Source organism: Suncus etruscus, chromosome 10, assembly GCF_024139225.1.
Source record: "Suncus etruscus isolate mSunEtr1 chromosome 10, mSunEtr1.pri.cur, whole genome shotgun sequence".
In the NCBI taxonomy this organism is placed as follows: domain Eukaryota; kingdom Metazoa; phylum Chordata; class Mammalia; order Eulipotyphla; family Soricidae; genus Suncus; species Suncus etruscus.
Genome location: NC_064857.1, coordinates 40,148,700 through 40,163,272, shown reverse-complemented (window position 1 = coordinate 40,163,272; position 14,573 = coordinate 40,148,700). Strand labels below are relative to the sequence as shown.

Below are 14,573 nucleotides of genomic sequence, written 5' to 3'. Positions count from 1 at the left end.
CCCCAGGGCTGCTAGAATAAGTGATCCCCTCTGTGCCTAGCTTACTACTTAGTGATCTTACACCTATTTGGTCTTGGTACCTCCCTTATCCCCCCCCTCAATTGGGAGGCAGGACTAGATAGTTCAAGTTATGCGGTTTTGTTTGAAGAAGAGAAAAGTAATAACGTGGAGAAAAAAAAGAAAAAAAGAATCAGATACTCCGGAAATGGGCGGAGTCCTTCTAGAGGCTTTCATCCTTGGTTTGAGAGACGAAGGGGAAAAAGAAGACGAAACACCACAACAGTACATAAAGAACTGTCAAATAAAGTATCCAGTGAACATTCCAAAACAAACAAACAAAGAAAACAAAACAAAACAAAAGGGTAAACATGATATTGAGATTAAAAAAATGTGGCAGAGCACATAAGAAAAGAAAAGAAGAAAATAAATAAGTAATATAAATGGAGACATTCACTTCAATAGCCAAACCACAACAATGCATTCAACAAAAAAAAATAGATAAGTAAATAATAATAAAAAATTGTTTTGTGCTTTTTTTCCCCCTCCTGCAGATGCACAGTAAATATCGGGGTCATTCGAAAAGGAATTTCCTTTGCCTAAGAGATACAGGGTTTCTCCACCCTTGAAGTATATTGTCATGGGATTAACTATAGACTCCTTTCAGGTTCATTTACTCTCCCCTTGGTGCTTTTGTGGTGTATGGAAGACTTCTGCTCCGTCCTGGGTGATAACATCAGACCTCTGTATCTAGAGGTCTCGGTATCTGCACGAGTCAAGGAGTTGAACTTATGATTATGTCTTTCTTTGTGGGTCTAAAAGTTCTGTTCCCTCAGTGTCATTTTAATCCGTCTTCTGTGGTTGGCGGTCCTGGTTTTTGCGCTGATCCTAGGATGGGCCTGGGATAGCGGCTTCCGTTATGTTTCCAGAGGTCCCCTTCCCTTGCAATAGTCTCAGACAGACCTCTGGCACTAGGGATCATAGTTGTTATGCAGGTCGTAGCTCACACCCTAGACTAGGGCTTTTTTATTGGTCCCAGGATACATACAGTCTGGCCATGGTTCTGTCAGCCAGTCATCTGTAAATCGCGATCTTGGCATTTGGACAGACCAAAGGGTGACAAGTCTTCTGATTTTGTCTTATCGTTAGATATAGAATATTATAATGTTTTGTCCTATGAAAGTATTCTTATAAGAAATGTCTAAAGTCACTAACAGATTTTTTTAAACTAGAGATTATACAGGATGTCATGACTACTACATTTAGGCCATGTAAAGTGCTTGTATAAATGAAAGAAGCTTTATTTGCATCAAATAATGGATTTTAGATAAAAATTTTAGGGAAAAATAATTAGTAAGATAAATTGCATAGAAACATATGGGATATATATCTTTATATTTTACTTGTACTTTATATTTCATTTGCTCCTATTTCTGTATTAGTTTTCAAAATCCTATACATTCTTCATCCATCAATAAACTCTGACTACTCAAATTGTATTAATCCCTTTCAGTTTGTGCTGTTAATCTCTAAACTTAACTCAGTTATATAAGGACTCTTTAAAATAAATGTACAAATAAAATAAAATAAATGTACATACAATTTTATAATTTTAAGTATGAAACAATACTGAGTTTACAACAGACATTGAGAAATAATTGGTTTCTTGTTCAAATATGTATTTTCTGAGCTGTGATATGAAATCATTCAACTTGATTAAGATTTAAGCAGATTGAAATATTCAAGAATCTATTTTTCACTACATTGATTTTTTATTTCAGGAGATGGCATCTGATTTTAATGATAGCTTGAAGGAAGCAACAAATTTTGCTCTCCCTTGCCAGCCACATTTCTAGTTTCCTACTTAGCTACTTAGAGATCCCCTAAGATCTCTGAATTATAGCTTGGAAATTAGGATAAGAGAATTACCAGGATGTATATGCCATCATTTTTATGTCTGAAAATTATTTAAAACAAAATACACTGGCAAATATGAATACATGGTATGGAAGAGTACATGCCACCCCAGAGAACTGTGACTCTAGTTTGTATTCAGGTCTTCCTGTTGTCATAGTTACTCATGTACTCCAAGTGATTTCTTTACTGAATCATTCCATAAACCTTCAATGAAAATAAGCCATTCTTTCTGCTTTGTTCTTGTCTAGCCATGACTTGAAGCTAAAAAATAGCATCAATTGCATGGATGACTTTATACTTTTGGCAAGATTTTAAGCATACAAAAGGAATATGAGGTTTAATCAAAATAAGCACCTCTGATTGAGGTCTCATCTCATTTGTTCAGCAATGATGCACTAGTAGCTAGAAACAGTTTTCTTCCAGTGACTGAAAGTTAAGTATTTCATTGAAGCTATTTTCAGCTGATAATATAAAGCAAAGAAACCTTTACTATTAATTTATGTGAGACATTTTTGTGCATTGCCAGATTCCCTCCCAAATAAGAGCATCAAATCATAACAATACAATCTCAAATAGTATTCACATAGCAAAATCAGGATGATAAAATAAACTCATAGCTTTAAAAGTATTCTAAGAAAGGAATTGGAAAAAACACTCACTTCACTACTAGAATGGCAGCCATAAAACACAAGCTAAATCTATTTGTGTTTTTCATCTTTTGGTTTGAAAGTGAAAGTCTTCTTAGGGTTTTTTTCTGGCTTAGTAAAACTGAATACTAACTCAAAACAATTTTTTGGTTGTTTTTGGGTTTTTTTGGGAGGGTGCCTTTTTGTTTGTTTGCTTTTATTTTGAAGACCAACCCCCAGTCATGCTTAGGGTTACTCTTGGCTCTGAACTCAGAAATTACCCCTTGTACATTTTTAAGTTAAGTTAAATTTAAAAATGTGCTTGGAACCATATGGAGACTAAGGGTTGAACCCAGTTTGGCCATGTGCAAAGCAAGTGTCCTACCCCTTGTATTATTGCTCTATCCCCAGTAATTCAAACTTTTGAAAAGCAGGATATACTTATATTGGTATATACTTATGGCCTAATGCTGTCCTAAAAGATGTTACGTCTCAGTGACAGCTAGAGACAAGGAAAGGATGAAGTTCAGTAAATGAAGCTGTAACTTGGATACTCAAACATGAAAGAGAGAGAGAGAGAGAAAGAGAGAGAGAGAGAGAGAGAGAGAGAGAGAATATTGGTGTGGTGATAGAAAAGGGAGTTTCCCCCTAGAAGTCTCAGAATTATAGTTCCCAACATGGTTAGCAGATGTATATTCATTTCTGGATACAAGAAAGTGGTTACCTTACAGGTTGGGCTATCATATCAATGTGATCACATATGAAGTGTTATCATCTGCTGATATTCATATCTCACCTTTCCTTTCTGATTTTGGTATAGGAACTCCTTCACAGACATCCTTCGTGCCATCCTGCTGTCATTGGAAGTCCTTATTGAAGATCCAGAGCTTCAGATCAATGGCTTTATTTTAATTATAGACTGGAGTAATTTTTCCTTCAAGCAAGCTTCCAAACTGACTCCTTCAATACTCAAACTGGCCATTGAAGGGTTGCAGGTATGTGCAATGAATTATGAGACTGTGTGATGCAATTTAACTTTTTGAATTGAAAGTAATATGTTTTTCTTTGGAAATATAAAAGGGAAATTAAAAATGTACCTGAAATTAGTCTGCATTTTACCTCAACCTATTTGTTTTTTAATTAGCCTTAATTTTCATTAATAACTCTAAATTACTATTTCCACAGGCACAAATTACCTACTGTAGCAATTATGAATAAAGCTCAGCAACGTTTAGCATAATCCATTTGGGGGTTTACAAAAATTAAACTAGAAAACATCTGCTTTATGAGCATGTCCTATATAGAAGTGGCATGGGGGCTTTTCAAGGTTTCTAGAAGCATCCTTGCTTCCTAAAAGTGGACCCTGTGGATTCTCACTTCCTTGAATGCAGTGTGCCCAAGTGTTTGGTTGGCATTTTGCACTGCACAGTATTAAATATTGTTTCACTGCAAAAACAGAAAAAAGATACACAAAGCTCTACTTTCTGTTTGTATGACAATATTCAGAAACTTGGGAAAGAATTTTTGGGTAGTCAATCTAGAGTCCTTTCTACCTTGAAGGATCATGAAGTAGCTTTCTAGTAACATATTATTATATTAAAAAAAAAATAAAGGTATAATCTATCTAGGGAGACTTTGGACCAGCATAGATAAAATTTATATCTCTTCCAAATTTTATGGGAAGATTGACTAAAAGGAGCCACCTCCTCTGAATAGGTGATAATGCATATATCAATGCAAACAGCAAAGTATTTGCTACTTTCAGATCAAGCAACTGCTATTCATGCTTTCAGAGTGCAAAACTGGAAAACCCATTTTAATCATTAATCATATTACCAATAATTGTTGGGTCTGATTCTTCTTCTATGGCTTATTTTTACTTGAACAGCAATCATATAACAACCAGCATGTAGTAACCTCTGATAAACATGTTTACTGAGTGCACTTTTCATTTTATTGAAATAGTTTCCTTTTTAAATGAAAGTGAAGCAGAGCAGGCATTTCAGAGAAATAGCAAGTATGCACTTTTCCAGAATTTCCACTTTATGTTGGGGATTAAATCACTCCATGTACTGGAGGTAAATTTTAAAATCTGCTTTTATATTTACAGGTGATAGAGAATATAGTGACTCGCCTTAAATGATCCCATACACTTGTATTTTCTATACCTGTAATTTTTACATTATTGCTTCTCTATATAGGTAATATGACATCCTGGATGAGGATGCTGAAAATTGTAGGAGGTGGTAGTAACCTGGGTGCAATTGGGCATTATCTTAAAGAAAGGCAAATCTTAAAGAAAGTAGATTTCAAGGAGAGGTACACCGATATTTTTTTTTTCTGAGAAGAGGCAATAGGCTAAATAAACATGGGAACCTATGCCCTAGCTATAATTGTGTCAGCTTCTTCTCATCTTGGCTTTTGAATTATTTCTTTCCTTAAAATTTTTCTTAAATTAACTAAGCTGCAATGTTAGCGAATTTTATGCTCTGTGATATTTCCAGGATTTACTGTCATAATACACGTCTCATTTTAGTTTGTCCATTTTTAAGAAAGAAAGTTAATTATATATGTTAGTAGCTATGTTTCATAAGCAATTTAAAATAAATTTTAATAAAATTTTAAATAAAAATTATAATATTTTATAAAATTTATATAAAATTTTTATTAAGGTGTTTTTATCAGTTAGCTATTTTCTTTCCTCAATTTTCTTTTTGAAGAAGAAATAGATTGCATAACATGTCCCTTCATAACTTTACTAGGCTGTTGTGATGTTACTGAGTTAATTCGTGTTAACATTTTTGGGAGGTTTTCTTTTTTGATGGCATACCTTCCAAACAGAGTTCAGGGAAATGCTGGTGACCATTTCTGGTGATAGTAAAACCTTGTGGCTAGAGATAAGAAATAGAGGTCAGAGTATAGCAGATAGGTTGTTTACCTTGCATGCAGACAACCAGATCCAATTACAAGAATTCCATATGGTTCCCAAGCCCAGATCCCTGAGCACAGATTCAAGAGTCAACATTGACCACTGACAAGTGTAACTCCCAAACAAAACAAAACAAAACTAAAAAACATCATGGCTAGACAGTTAAATGTTAGATACTCTTTGATCCCACTGTTTGGTGCTGGGAGCCACCAGAGTCACCCCAAAGGGTTTGTGTCAGAGGTCTCCAGGACCACAACTAAGTATTATAGGCACATGTGGTATACTGGGTATAAAATTTGGGTCCTTACACCTGTAAGGCTTGTGCCATGTATCTGAGTTATCTCCCATGAAAATGTTTTAAAAGAGAAAGCTGTATATATAAGGGAGTAGGCTATTTTCAAGAAAATATTATATGGCCTTTAGGGTCAAAGTGAGCTCATCTAGGCCTCCATTTGTCTTGTACCAATATGCAAGACAATGTGCTCAATGTCCTAATGCTCCAACCAAGGAAACTCTGGTCTTTCTCAGGAGAAATGGGGATGTATGAGGCCACAGTCAGATCAGCAAAAAGTAACACCTTCTTATCATTTCACTTACCTTAACCTAGATCTCTTTACCCCTCTCATTTCAAAGCAAGGCAAACTCCTTGACTATTGAAAAGCATTGGGTGCTCCTAAGTATGGATTGACAAGCAATTTTTTCAGTAAACTCTATCCGCCCAAGTCTTGAAGACTGGGGACCCCTTCGAAAAAGTGGTGCCTCTTGCCATGAGTGGTCAAGAGGAAGCTGACTGCTCTATTACGACTAACACTTCCTGTATCATTGGCAACTGTGATACAGTTCCGGAGTAACAACACACTCTTGACCACTATAGGCAATCACTTCTCGCTTGTCACTCTCAACTTCTTTATTTTTAATAACTTTTATATAAATAACTTTTTTAATTAAGTCACTGTAAGAGACACAGTTACAATGTTGTTTGTGATTGAATTTCACTCATACAATGTGCAATACTCTTCATTAGTGCATAGTTCCTGTCACCAATGTATGTTTTCTTTTCACCCTCACCCTTGCCTTCTCCGTGCCTGCCTCTGCGGCATATTCTCTCTCTCTTTTTCTCTCCCTCCCTCCAATTTATTCCTTTTAGACACTGTGATTTGCAATACTGTTAGTGAATAGGTATAATGCATATCACTTACACTGTCAACTTCTTACTCCAGCTAATTGTCTTTCAGGCTTTGGGGATATTCAAGTACCATTCAGGAACTCTCAATAACCACCCTTCTATGTGGGATTTTTTCATTCCAGATTAACTATTATCCCTCTTATCAAAACTGTTCAATGGTTCTAAGAAGAAATCATACATTTGTAGGGTAGATTGTTTTACAAAAAGGGGTCCACGCAGAACTTTTTTTAGTTTTGACAGTACAAGACAAAATGTACAATGCTTCAGGCATGGCTGAAAGTATATAAACTTAATGAAGAAAGGATTCGTTAATTAAAGCAGAGTTTATGGTAGAGCGCCTTTACTTCTTCCTGTGTACCCTGGAAAGATTTCAAGAGGCCAGGGTGTTTGTTCTGTACATGAAAGAGACCAGAGGGAATTATAGGTTCCAGTGAAAGGAACTCATAGTCTCTGCTGTCCCACCTTTCAGATAGTGTGTGAAAAAGTAGCCTTCCAGGGAGAATAATCAGACCATCTTTGTACTTGGCCATTTGGTGCGGGTTTCTCCTGTTTATATAAGTTTCCTTGACAGAGACTTGTAGCTGTTCTCAGTGAGAGTGCATGCACTCTTCAGCTCTGTGAACTTCTCAGCAATGGTATCTTTAATTGGTGCTTCTTCCTAGGGATTTTCTTCCTGGGTCTCTGGAACCCAAATGATCCTTATGTTGTCTCTGTTGAATTGATCCAAAAGCTCTCTTGTGATCTATTAAATTTATTTGTAGGCTTTTTTTTTCATCTTCTCTTCTTATCTGGAGTTTTTCTGTACTTCATCTTTCAGCTCACTGATTCAGTCCCTCAGCATTTGTTTTTACTCTGAGATTTTCAGTTATGACATCTCTGAATATTTCTCATTTCTTCTTTCATATCTTCTTGTGTTTATGGAACCATGTTCCATTGTTTCTTTGATCTCATTGAATATCCTAAGCATTTACTCTCTGAAGCACTTTTTTAAAAAAAACTACATGGAGAGTTACTAGTGATTGAGTCTATAGGATTGCAATTTTCATCCACCAGGCACGGTGGGGTTTGTGCTGCTTTGCCATGTTTCCATTTGTAGTCAAGGTGCTTCTTTCCTATGCCATTGTCAGTATTCTCCATTGCCAGGAAGTCTCAGGGAAAGTTAAGTGGATGAGACTCCATCATTTGACCTTTGGCGGTTGCCTGCTGGGAATAACCTCTACCTGTGGGTGGCCACAAGTCAGGTAGCTCCACCATGGGCTGCATACCTCAGGCCTCAGTCTCCTTCTCTCTGAAAATCCATGAAGGGAACTTTTATTGTACATTTGTCCAGATTCATAGGAGGTACATATTCAAAGTGAACTGTAATATAAATTATGATCTTTTATTTCACATTATTTAAAGAAAAAGCATCACATAGTTGACCATAATAGATTTGTTTCCACATCAGTGAGAACAGTTATTTTAAAAAGAATAAAAAGAAATAGAAGAAAGAAAAAAATTTTAAAATGGGAGATATAAAGGACAGTGGCAAGCAAATTTGTAAAAATTATTGTATCTCTAATGATGTCATTAAGATAATGACAGAGGTTTAATAATCTCTGTCAATCCTGTTGTTTCCTTTGTTTCCAAACATTAAGTGGCCTCAGCTACACAGCATCTAAATTGGTGTGATCCTGTAAGGATGACAGAATTAAACAAATGAAGTTGTCCAGGAATTTAAAGCACTGTTACCAATACTGTGGCATTTGTGGGACATGTTCTCAGTTGCTAGGCTCCTGGGAGAAGGAGGATGTGGGGGAGGGTGCCTCCATTCATTTCAAAACAGTTAATATTAGCCCAAATACCAGCATACCTGTAAGTTTTGTCAGATTGGTGTCTCTGAAGAGAATCAGAGAGTGGTGATTTATGGATAATGGATGCAGCAGACAAACCCTTGGCAGGAAGGAGGCTTGACCTAACTTCTCTTCCTGAGATTGCCAGCTTTCAGCTGCATAGCTGTTTTTTTCATGGCTTGGTTTATATCTCTTTTAAGTAAAGAGTGAGTCTATAGAGTTGGTCCTATCTGAACATAGCAACTGCATTTGTGGATGTGATCACAGCTGCCAGGCCTTGCAGAAGAAGGAGGATATGGGGGGAGGGTGCATGCATTCATTCTAAAAATGCCCTGGTAATATCATCCTAGATATTAGCATATATGAAGTTTGGTCAGATTGGTGTTTTCAAAGAGAATCGTAGAGAAATGGAATCTAAATATAAAATTATGATCTTTAATGCGTATGACTTATAAACATAAATGCACCAATCACAACAAACTTTTAACTCTAGTAGAATGTCACTAATGGGGGAGATTCCTAAATGTATGACCAAGGGAAATATGGGAAGTAATTATAGTGTCCTCTAAATTTTGTTCTGAACTTAAAGCTGTTCAAAAATTAGTCTCTATGAAGATGCTGGAGAGACAATACCATGGTAATGGCACTTTCCTTACACATGGCTGACTGAATTTTTTTCCCTGACATCCATATGGTCACCAGGAATGATTCCTGAATATACAGCCAAAAGTAAGTCCTAGGCATTGCTGGAAGTGGCTCCAGAAACATAGTCTCAATGAAAAGAAAAAGTCAATTATACTGCCTTTGACAACAATTATTGAGGGGCATGTACTTAAAACATTGGCTGTATAATTTATAAGCTAAATTTATGTTTTATGAGTTATAATAATCATAAAATTTTACTTCAAAAGGAACATCAGAGTTTTACTTCAAAGTTATTCTGAGTCAGCCCATCATGAAATCCTAATAGTACATACACTATATATTCCCCATGCTTTGAGAAAATGACATGGTTTGGAACATTTGAATAATAGCAGTTACATAAGTATTCTATGAATAGTAGTTGAAAGAACTTCCGTTAAAATTCCATTTTCAGAGTCACTTCCTTTCACATTGTCACTTGATTTCTAAAATATGGTCAATAATGTCACTAAAAGCTATTATATTGTTGTTCATTACAAGTCACTTTAATTTTAATCAAAATTTTAATCAAAAAATACCCAATTTTTAATATAACACAGCATTATTCACAATTCTGTTGAGGAAATTTGGCTGAATGGACAACTTTCTGAAGTCTAGTTTTGATATTTTGTAATGTTTCCAAAATCAATTTTTTTAAATATTCTTGTAGGTCACTGCAGCTCAGTTATTACAACCAACACATAATTAATCAAGATTCAACAAACTCTAATACTAAAAAAGCTTATTTTGTCAAAGTGATTTTACATAGGAAGAGGTAGAACCTTATAGTCTAAATCAGCTATGTACAAAATTTTCAAGGAAAATGACATACTATTTGCTCACCAGAAGAGATCTAAACAATACTTCCCCATCATTTATGTGCTCATATGATTCTCTGAATTAATCAAAAACTTTAACAATTTATTGATTCTTAATTCAGGATTTTCTATGTTGTTGTTAAAAAATAGTCTTGTAGGGGCCGGAGAGATAGCACAGCGATAAGGTGTTTGCCTTGCATGCGGAAGGTCCCTGGTTTGAATCCTGGCATCCCATATGGTCCCCAGAGTCTGCCGGGAGCGATTTCTGAGCATAGAGCCAGGAATAACCCCTGAGCATTGCTGGGTGTGACCCAAAAACCAAAAAAGAAAAAAAATAGTCTTGTAATACTTATATCAACTTAAATTCAAGTGTCTGAAAGCTCTAAGTCAATTTAGTGGGAAAGTTTATTGTGTTCTCATTGTACACAATTGTTGCCTTAGTTAAAGTTACTTGAATGTTTTTGTCTTTTCATGACTTTATATGATTTATTTGAATGTAAGAGGTGGCATGGAGCAGTGAGGCATCTGCCTTGCTGGTGCTAGCCTAGTACGTACCATGGTTCGATCTCCCAGTGTCCCATATGGTCCCCCAAGTCAGAAGCGATTTCTGAGCTCTTGGCCAACTAGATAACCCAAGTGTCACCTGGTGTGGCCCCAAAAAGACAAAAAAATGTATATCATATTTAAATATTACTTTATTATAATAATAATATAAACATGTTGGAAAGGAAAGTTTATAAATACAAATATGTGAGTTAACTTATAAGTTTGAAGATTTATAAATTGTAATCTTACAAGTATGATATTTTGTTAACCAATTAGTAGGTTGTAAACCTGGCTAAGGAACACAAGCTTGGCACTAGTAAACAGTTTGCTTTCTAGGATTTTCAGTTGAATAGACAAAATAGTTTATTTTCTTTCCTTCAGGCAATTAATTTATGAAGTGACATTTTCACTTTATAAAAGTGTTATTCTTTATAAGGTGATAGGCAATCATAGATAAGTAGGTGTCAGATAAAACTTTCCACTCATGGAAAGTTTCACTACATGACTGACTTTCCAACAAATTTATAATATGCTGTGTTTATTTTTCAGAGATTATATACATAGTTTGTTTAAAATATATGTATTAATCATACCAATGTATAACCCCCCAAATGCTTTTGTTTATTTCTTTATTGGTGAAATTGTGTCACATTCATCAGAATCATGCATGATCTAACAAAATAATCAATTTCAAAATCTATTTTGTTATCCCAAAGCATTCTCTCTTTCTGTTATATCGAAACTTGTTTTCAATTACATTCTTCCAAGTCAATAGTATAACTTTTTGTTTTGTCAGTCAAAGGGATAGTTAAATATTAAATAAAAATTTATGGGCAACAAAAATTAAAATTTATTTTTTTATTTTGGCATCATAATTTATAAAGTTGTCCATAATAGAGTTTCAGGCATACAAATTCCAACTCTAAACCAACACAGTATCGACTTCATTCCACCCTGTACATGGGATCCTCCCACCTGCAGCTTGACTTCTTAATAGGTACATTTTTAAGTTTGATTATTATAGTATGGTTCCATTCTTACAGTATTATTGGCTTTTGTATATATATGTATATATATATATCTTTATATATGCAGGGCAGTAAGGCACTTGCCTTGCAGGAGGCAAGTTCAATATTTGCCACCCCCTACACTCTGCTGAGCTCTGCCAGGAATTATCTCCGAGAGCACTTCTAAATGTGGGCCAAACTATATATATATATATATATATATATATATATATATATATATATATATATATATATATATATATATATATATATGAAGTATATATATATGTCAAGGCAATAGGAAAACTGCCAATTTCTGAAGAAAAATGGTTAGTGTATTAGAACGTTGAACAGACACATTGCCAGTTAGTAATAGATTCACCACCACTACCACCCCCATTTATAGTCCAAAAGTCAAACCTGCATACCGCCTGACTTATGATGCACTCACTTAATGCAAAATGTTTGTGATGTTTACAGTAGAGAGCAAAACTGACACAGCTTGCTGAAGTCTGTACTCTAGAACTTTATGTTATAAAGTATTCCACAAATCACAAATAAATATTAACATCATTAGGAGTTGGTAAAAAAAAAACATATACAGAATCTTGGGACCCTCTCCAGACTTCCTGTATTAATATTTTCATATTTCAAGGAGTTTCCAGATGATACATAAGTTGCAAAAACACTTTTGTAATGAGTAATCCTTTGCATCAGGCTCTCTGTAAGCAGAGCCTCTGACAGCCGGCAGAGCTGGATACAATCCCAGAGTTTCTGATTCTCTAGAATCTGAAGCAATGTCTCTTGAAAACTGTTTCCAGGTTATACTACATTGGCAGTCAAACCACACTTTGATACAAACGCACAATTTTGATAGCCTAGGCTTAACTTCTGGTTCTGCCACTTACAGACTTCAAGAAGTTCATTTATCTTTCTAGTTTTCTGTTTCATCTATATAATAAGTTGTAATAGTCCTACCTTCAGGTTTATAACAGAAACAAAATAATACATTGAAAGTGCCTGGGCCATAGTCACAGCTCACCAAATAAGAGCATTTGAAAGAATGAAGAGGCCATCCCTGACTCATGGGCTCCAGTGAATCTAATGCATGATTATTAATAAAAATCCCTCTCCATGGTCTGAAACTTCCTAGGTTTGGGTCCCTGAAAAATCATCCCTCTAGCTTGTTCATTCTCTCTCCCTTTTCACTTTTATTAATGACTTAAGTCAAGATTGGTATCAACTGTTTAAGCTATAGTTTTGAGATACTTTCTTATTTTCCTACCCATGTGGTGTGATTCTTTTAATTATCGCCCATCAGTTCATACCGAATGTTTTTACAATTATGTAATTATTGGATTCAGAATTTACTTCTTCCATCCTGTAGGATTTATTACCAGCTGTAACAGCTGCAGCATATTTTATTAATCTTTATAGTTTCCATGTGTTAAATAATCAGATGGAAGCAGTAAAAGTAAAAGGATTTCTGTATTCTGCCCAGAAGTCCTTAGTTCATGTTTTCTAAATATTCCAGTGATGCCTGAAAAATACTTTCCATCTAGACAAATTACTTTTTACATTCTTAAATAGTCACAAAGCTGTAATTTTGATTTGTTATAGTTCAAGATGTTGTTGTGGCAATAATAAAGGAATAATATATATCCTTTAATGTTCTACCTTATTAAGTATCAGTTAAACTCAGAAAGATAATTGGATCTAATGAAACTCTAGTGATCCTGATGGCAGACAGTATGACCCTTTCACACAATTCTAATTAAATAGATCTATCTCTGACAAACTTTGGATAAAAGGTTACTCTATATTTTCACACATTATAGAATGAGTCAGTGTTCCAACTCATCCATTCACAAAACAATTGCTAAACATTTGCTTCCCCAATTGATCACAAAATTAAGATGTAATGTAGCACCTGTTTTCCAGAGGTCACAGTTCAAAACAGAGGCAGACCTATAACAATGATAAAAAAAACGGTGCTTTATACGCAAAAAGGTATGCATGCAGCTGGCTAATAAGATCCTAATACAGAAGAGATGGGTTATGAGTGATATCCTGGATAGGAACACACCTCTACTGATACTTAGTAGTGTAGTGTGGAATTGCAGCTGTAAAGTTAGAAAAGGAGAAATTTAAGGACAGAGTTGAGTCATTCAGTTGGAGATAATAGTTATATAATAAAGTGCAGGAAAGCCAGGAAAGGAAGTGTGTCTCGCTGTGGCAGTCTAGAGAGCTTCCTAGAGATACTGACAGCCACTGAACATATTGGATTGGTAAGGAATGCAACTTAATAATTTATAAGGGATGACGTATAATGGTAATGCAGGAAAGTTTCCAAATAGAACAGCAACTGCAACAATATAAGCAAGAAACCATGAGACTAAACTAAAAATTATAGAAAGAACCTGATAACTACATAGAAAGTACAAGTCAGTAGTTGGACATTGAGGAATAGAAGTTGTTAAAGAGATGTCAAGCTCATATGGACCATTAAGGTGAGGTGTGGATGGTACCAAACCATGAGGATATGTAACTAGGTGGAATAAGTGTGAAAATAGAATAAACATTGAGTTTAAGATCTTCTGAGATATTTTGATGGCGGAAATTAAGTATGAGCCAAGAGAGGAGGTCTTTGCTGAATCTATGGTGTTCGTGCCATTTGAAATAAAAAAAAGGATCAGTCAGGGGAAACCTACAGACTGGGCACAATTACTAAAAAAAAAGAATCCAATGAAAGATCAATATTTGATAAACAAATTTGATGAAAAGATTCATATGTAGGGGATAATGTTGGTTCATATAGGATGTGAATGATTAGAGGCTGGTAGAGTGACTTTGGCTAGATGCGTAGAGTGCCTGCCTTGTAGGAGCCTGATCCAAGAATAGAGGCTGGAAACCTAGTGGGGCTTCAGGGAAGGAGAATTTCAGTGCACCAAGGCAGACAACTTGTACAGAGTGCTGATATGAAAAGGGAAGAGAGAGAAGGAAAGAGATGATTCTACCAAGGCAGACATTTTAC

At 35.3% G+C, this 14,573-nt stretch overlaps 1 protein-coding gene across 1 annotated transcript in view; it reads left to right on the top strand.

The window, feature by feature from the left end:
• Positions 1-14,573, top strand: part of CLVS1 (clavesin 1) — a 185,462-nt gene that overhangs the window by 100,536 nt on the left and 70,353 nt on the right. The window contains exon 3 of the mRNA XM_049781959.1: positions 3,361-3,535. Coding sequence (XP_049637916.1) covers positions 3,361-3,535 — 175 coding nt within the window. The remainder of the gene's footprint in view (positions 1-3,360; positions 3,536-14,573) is intronic.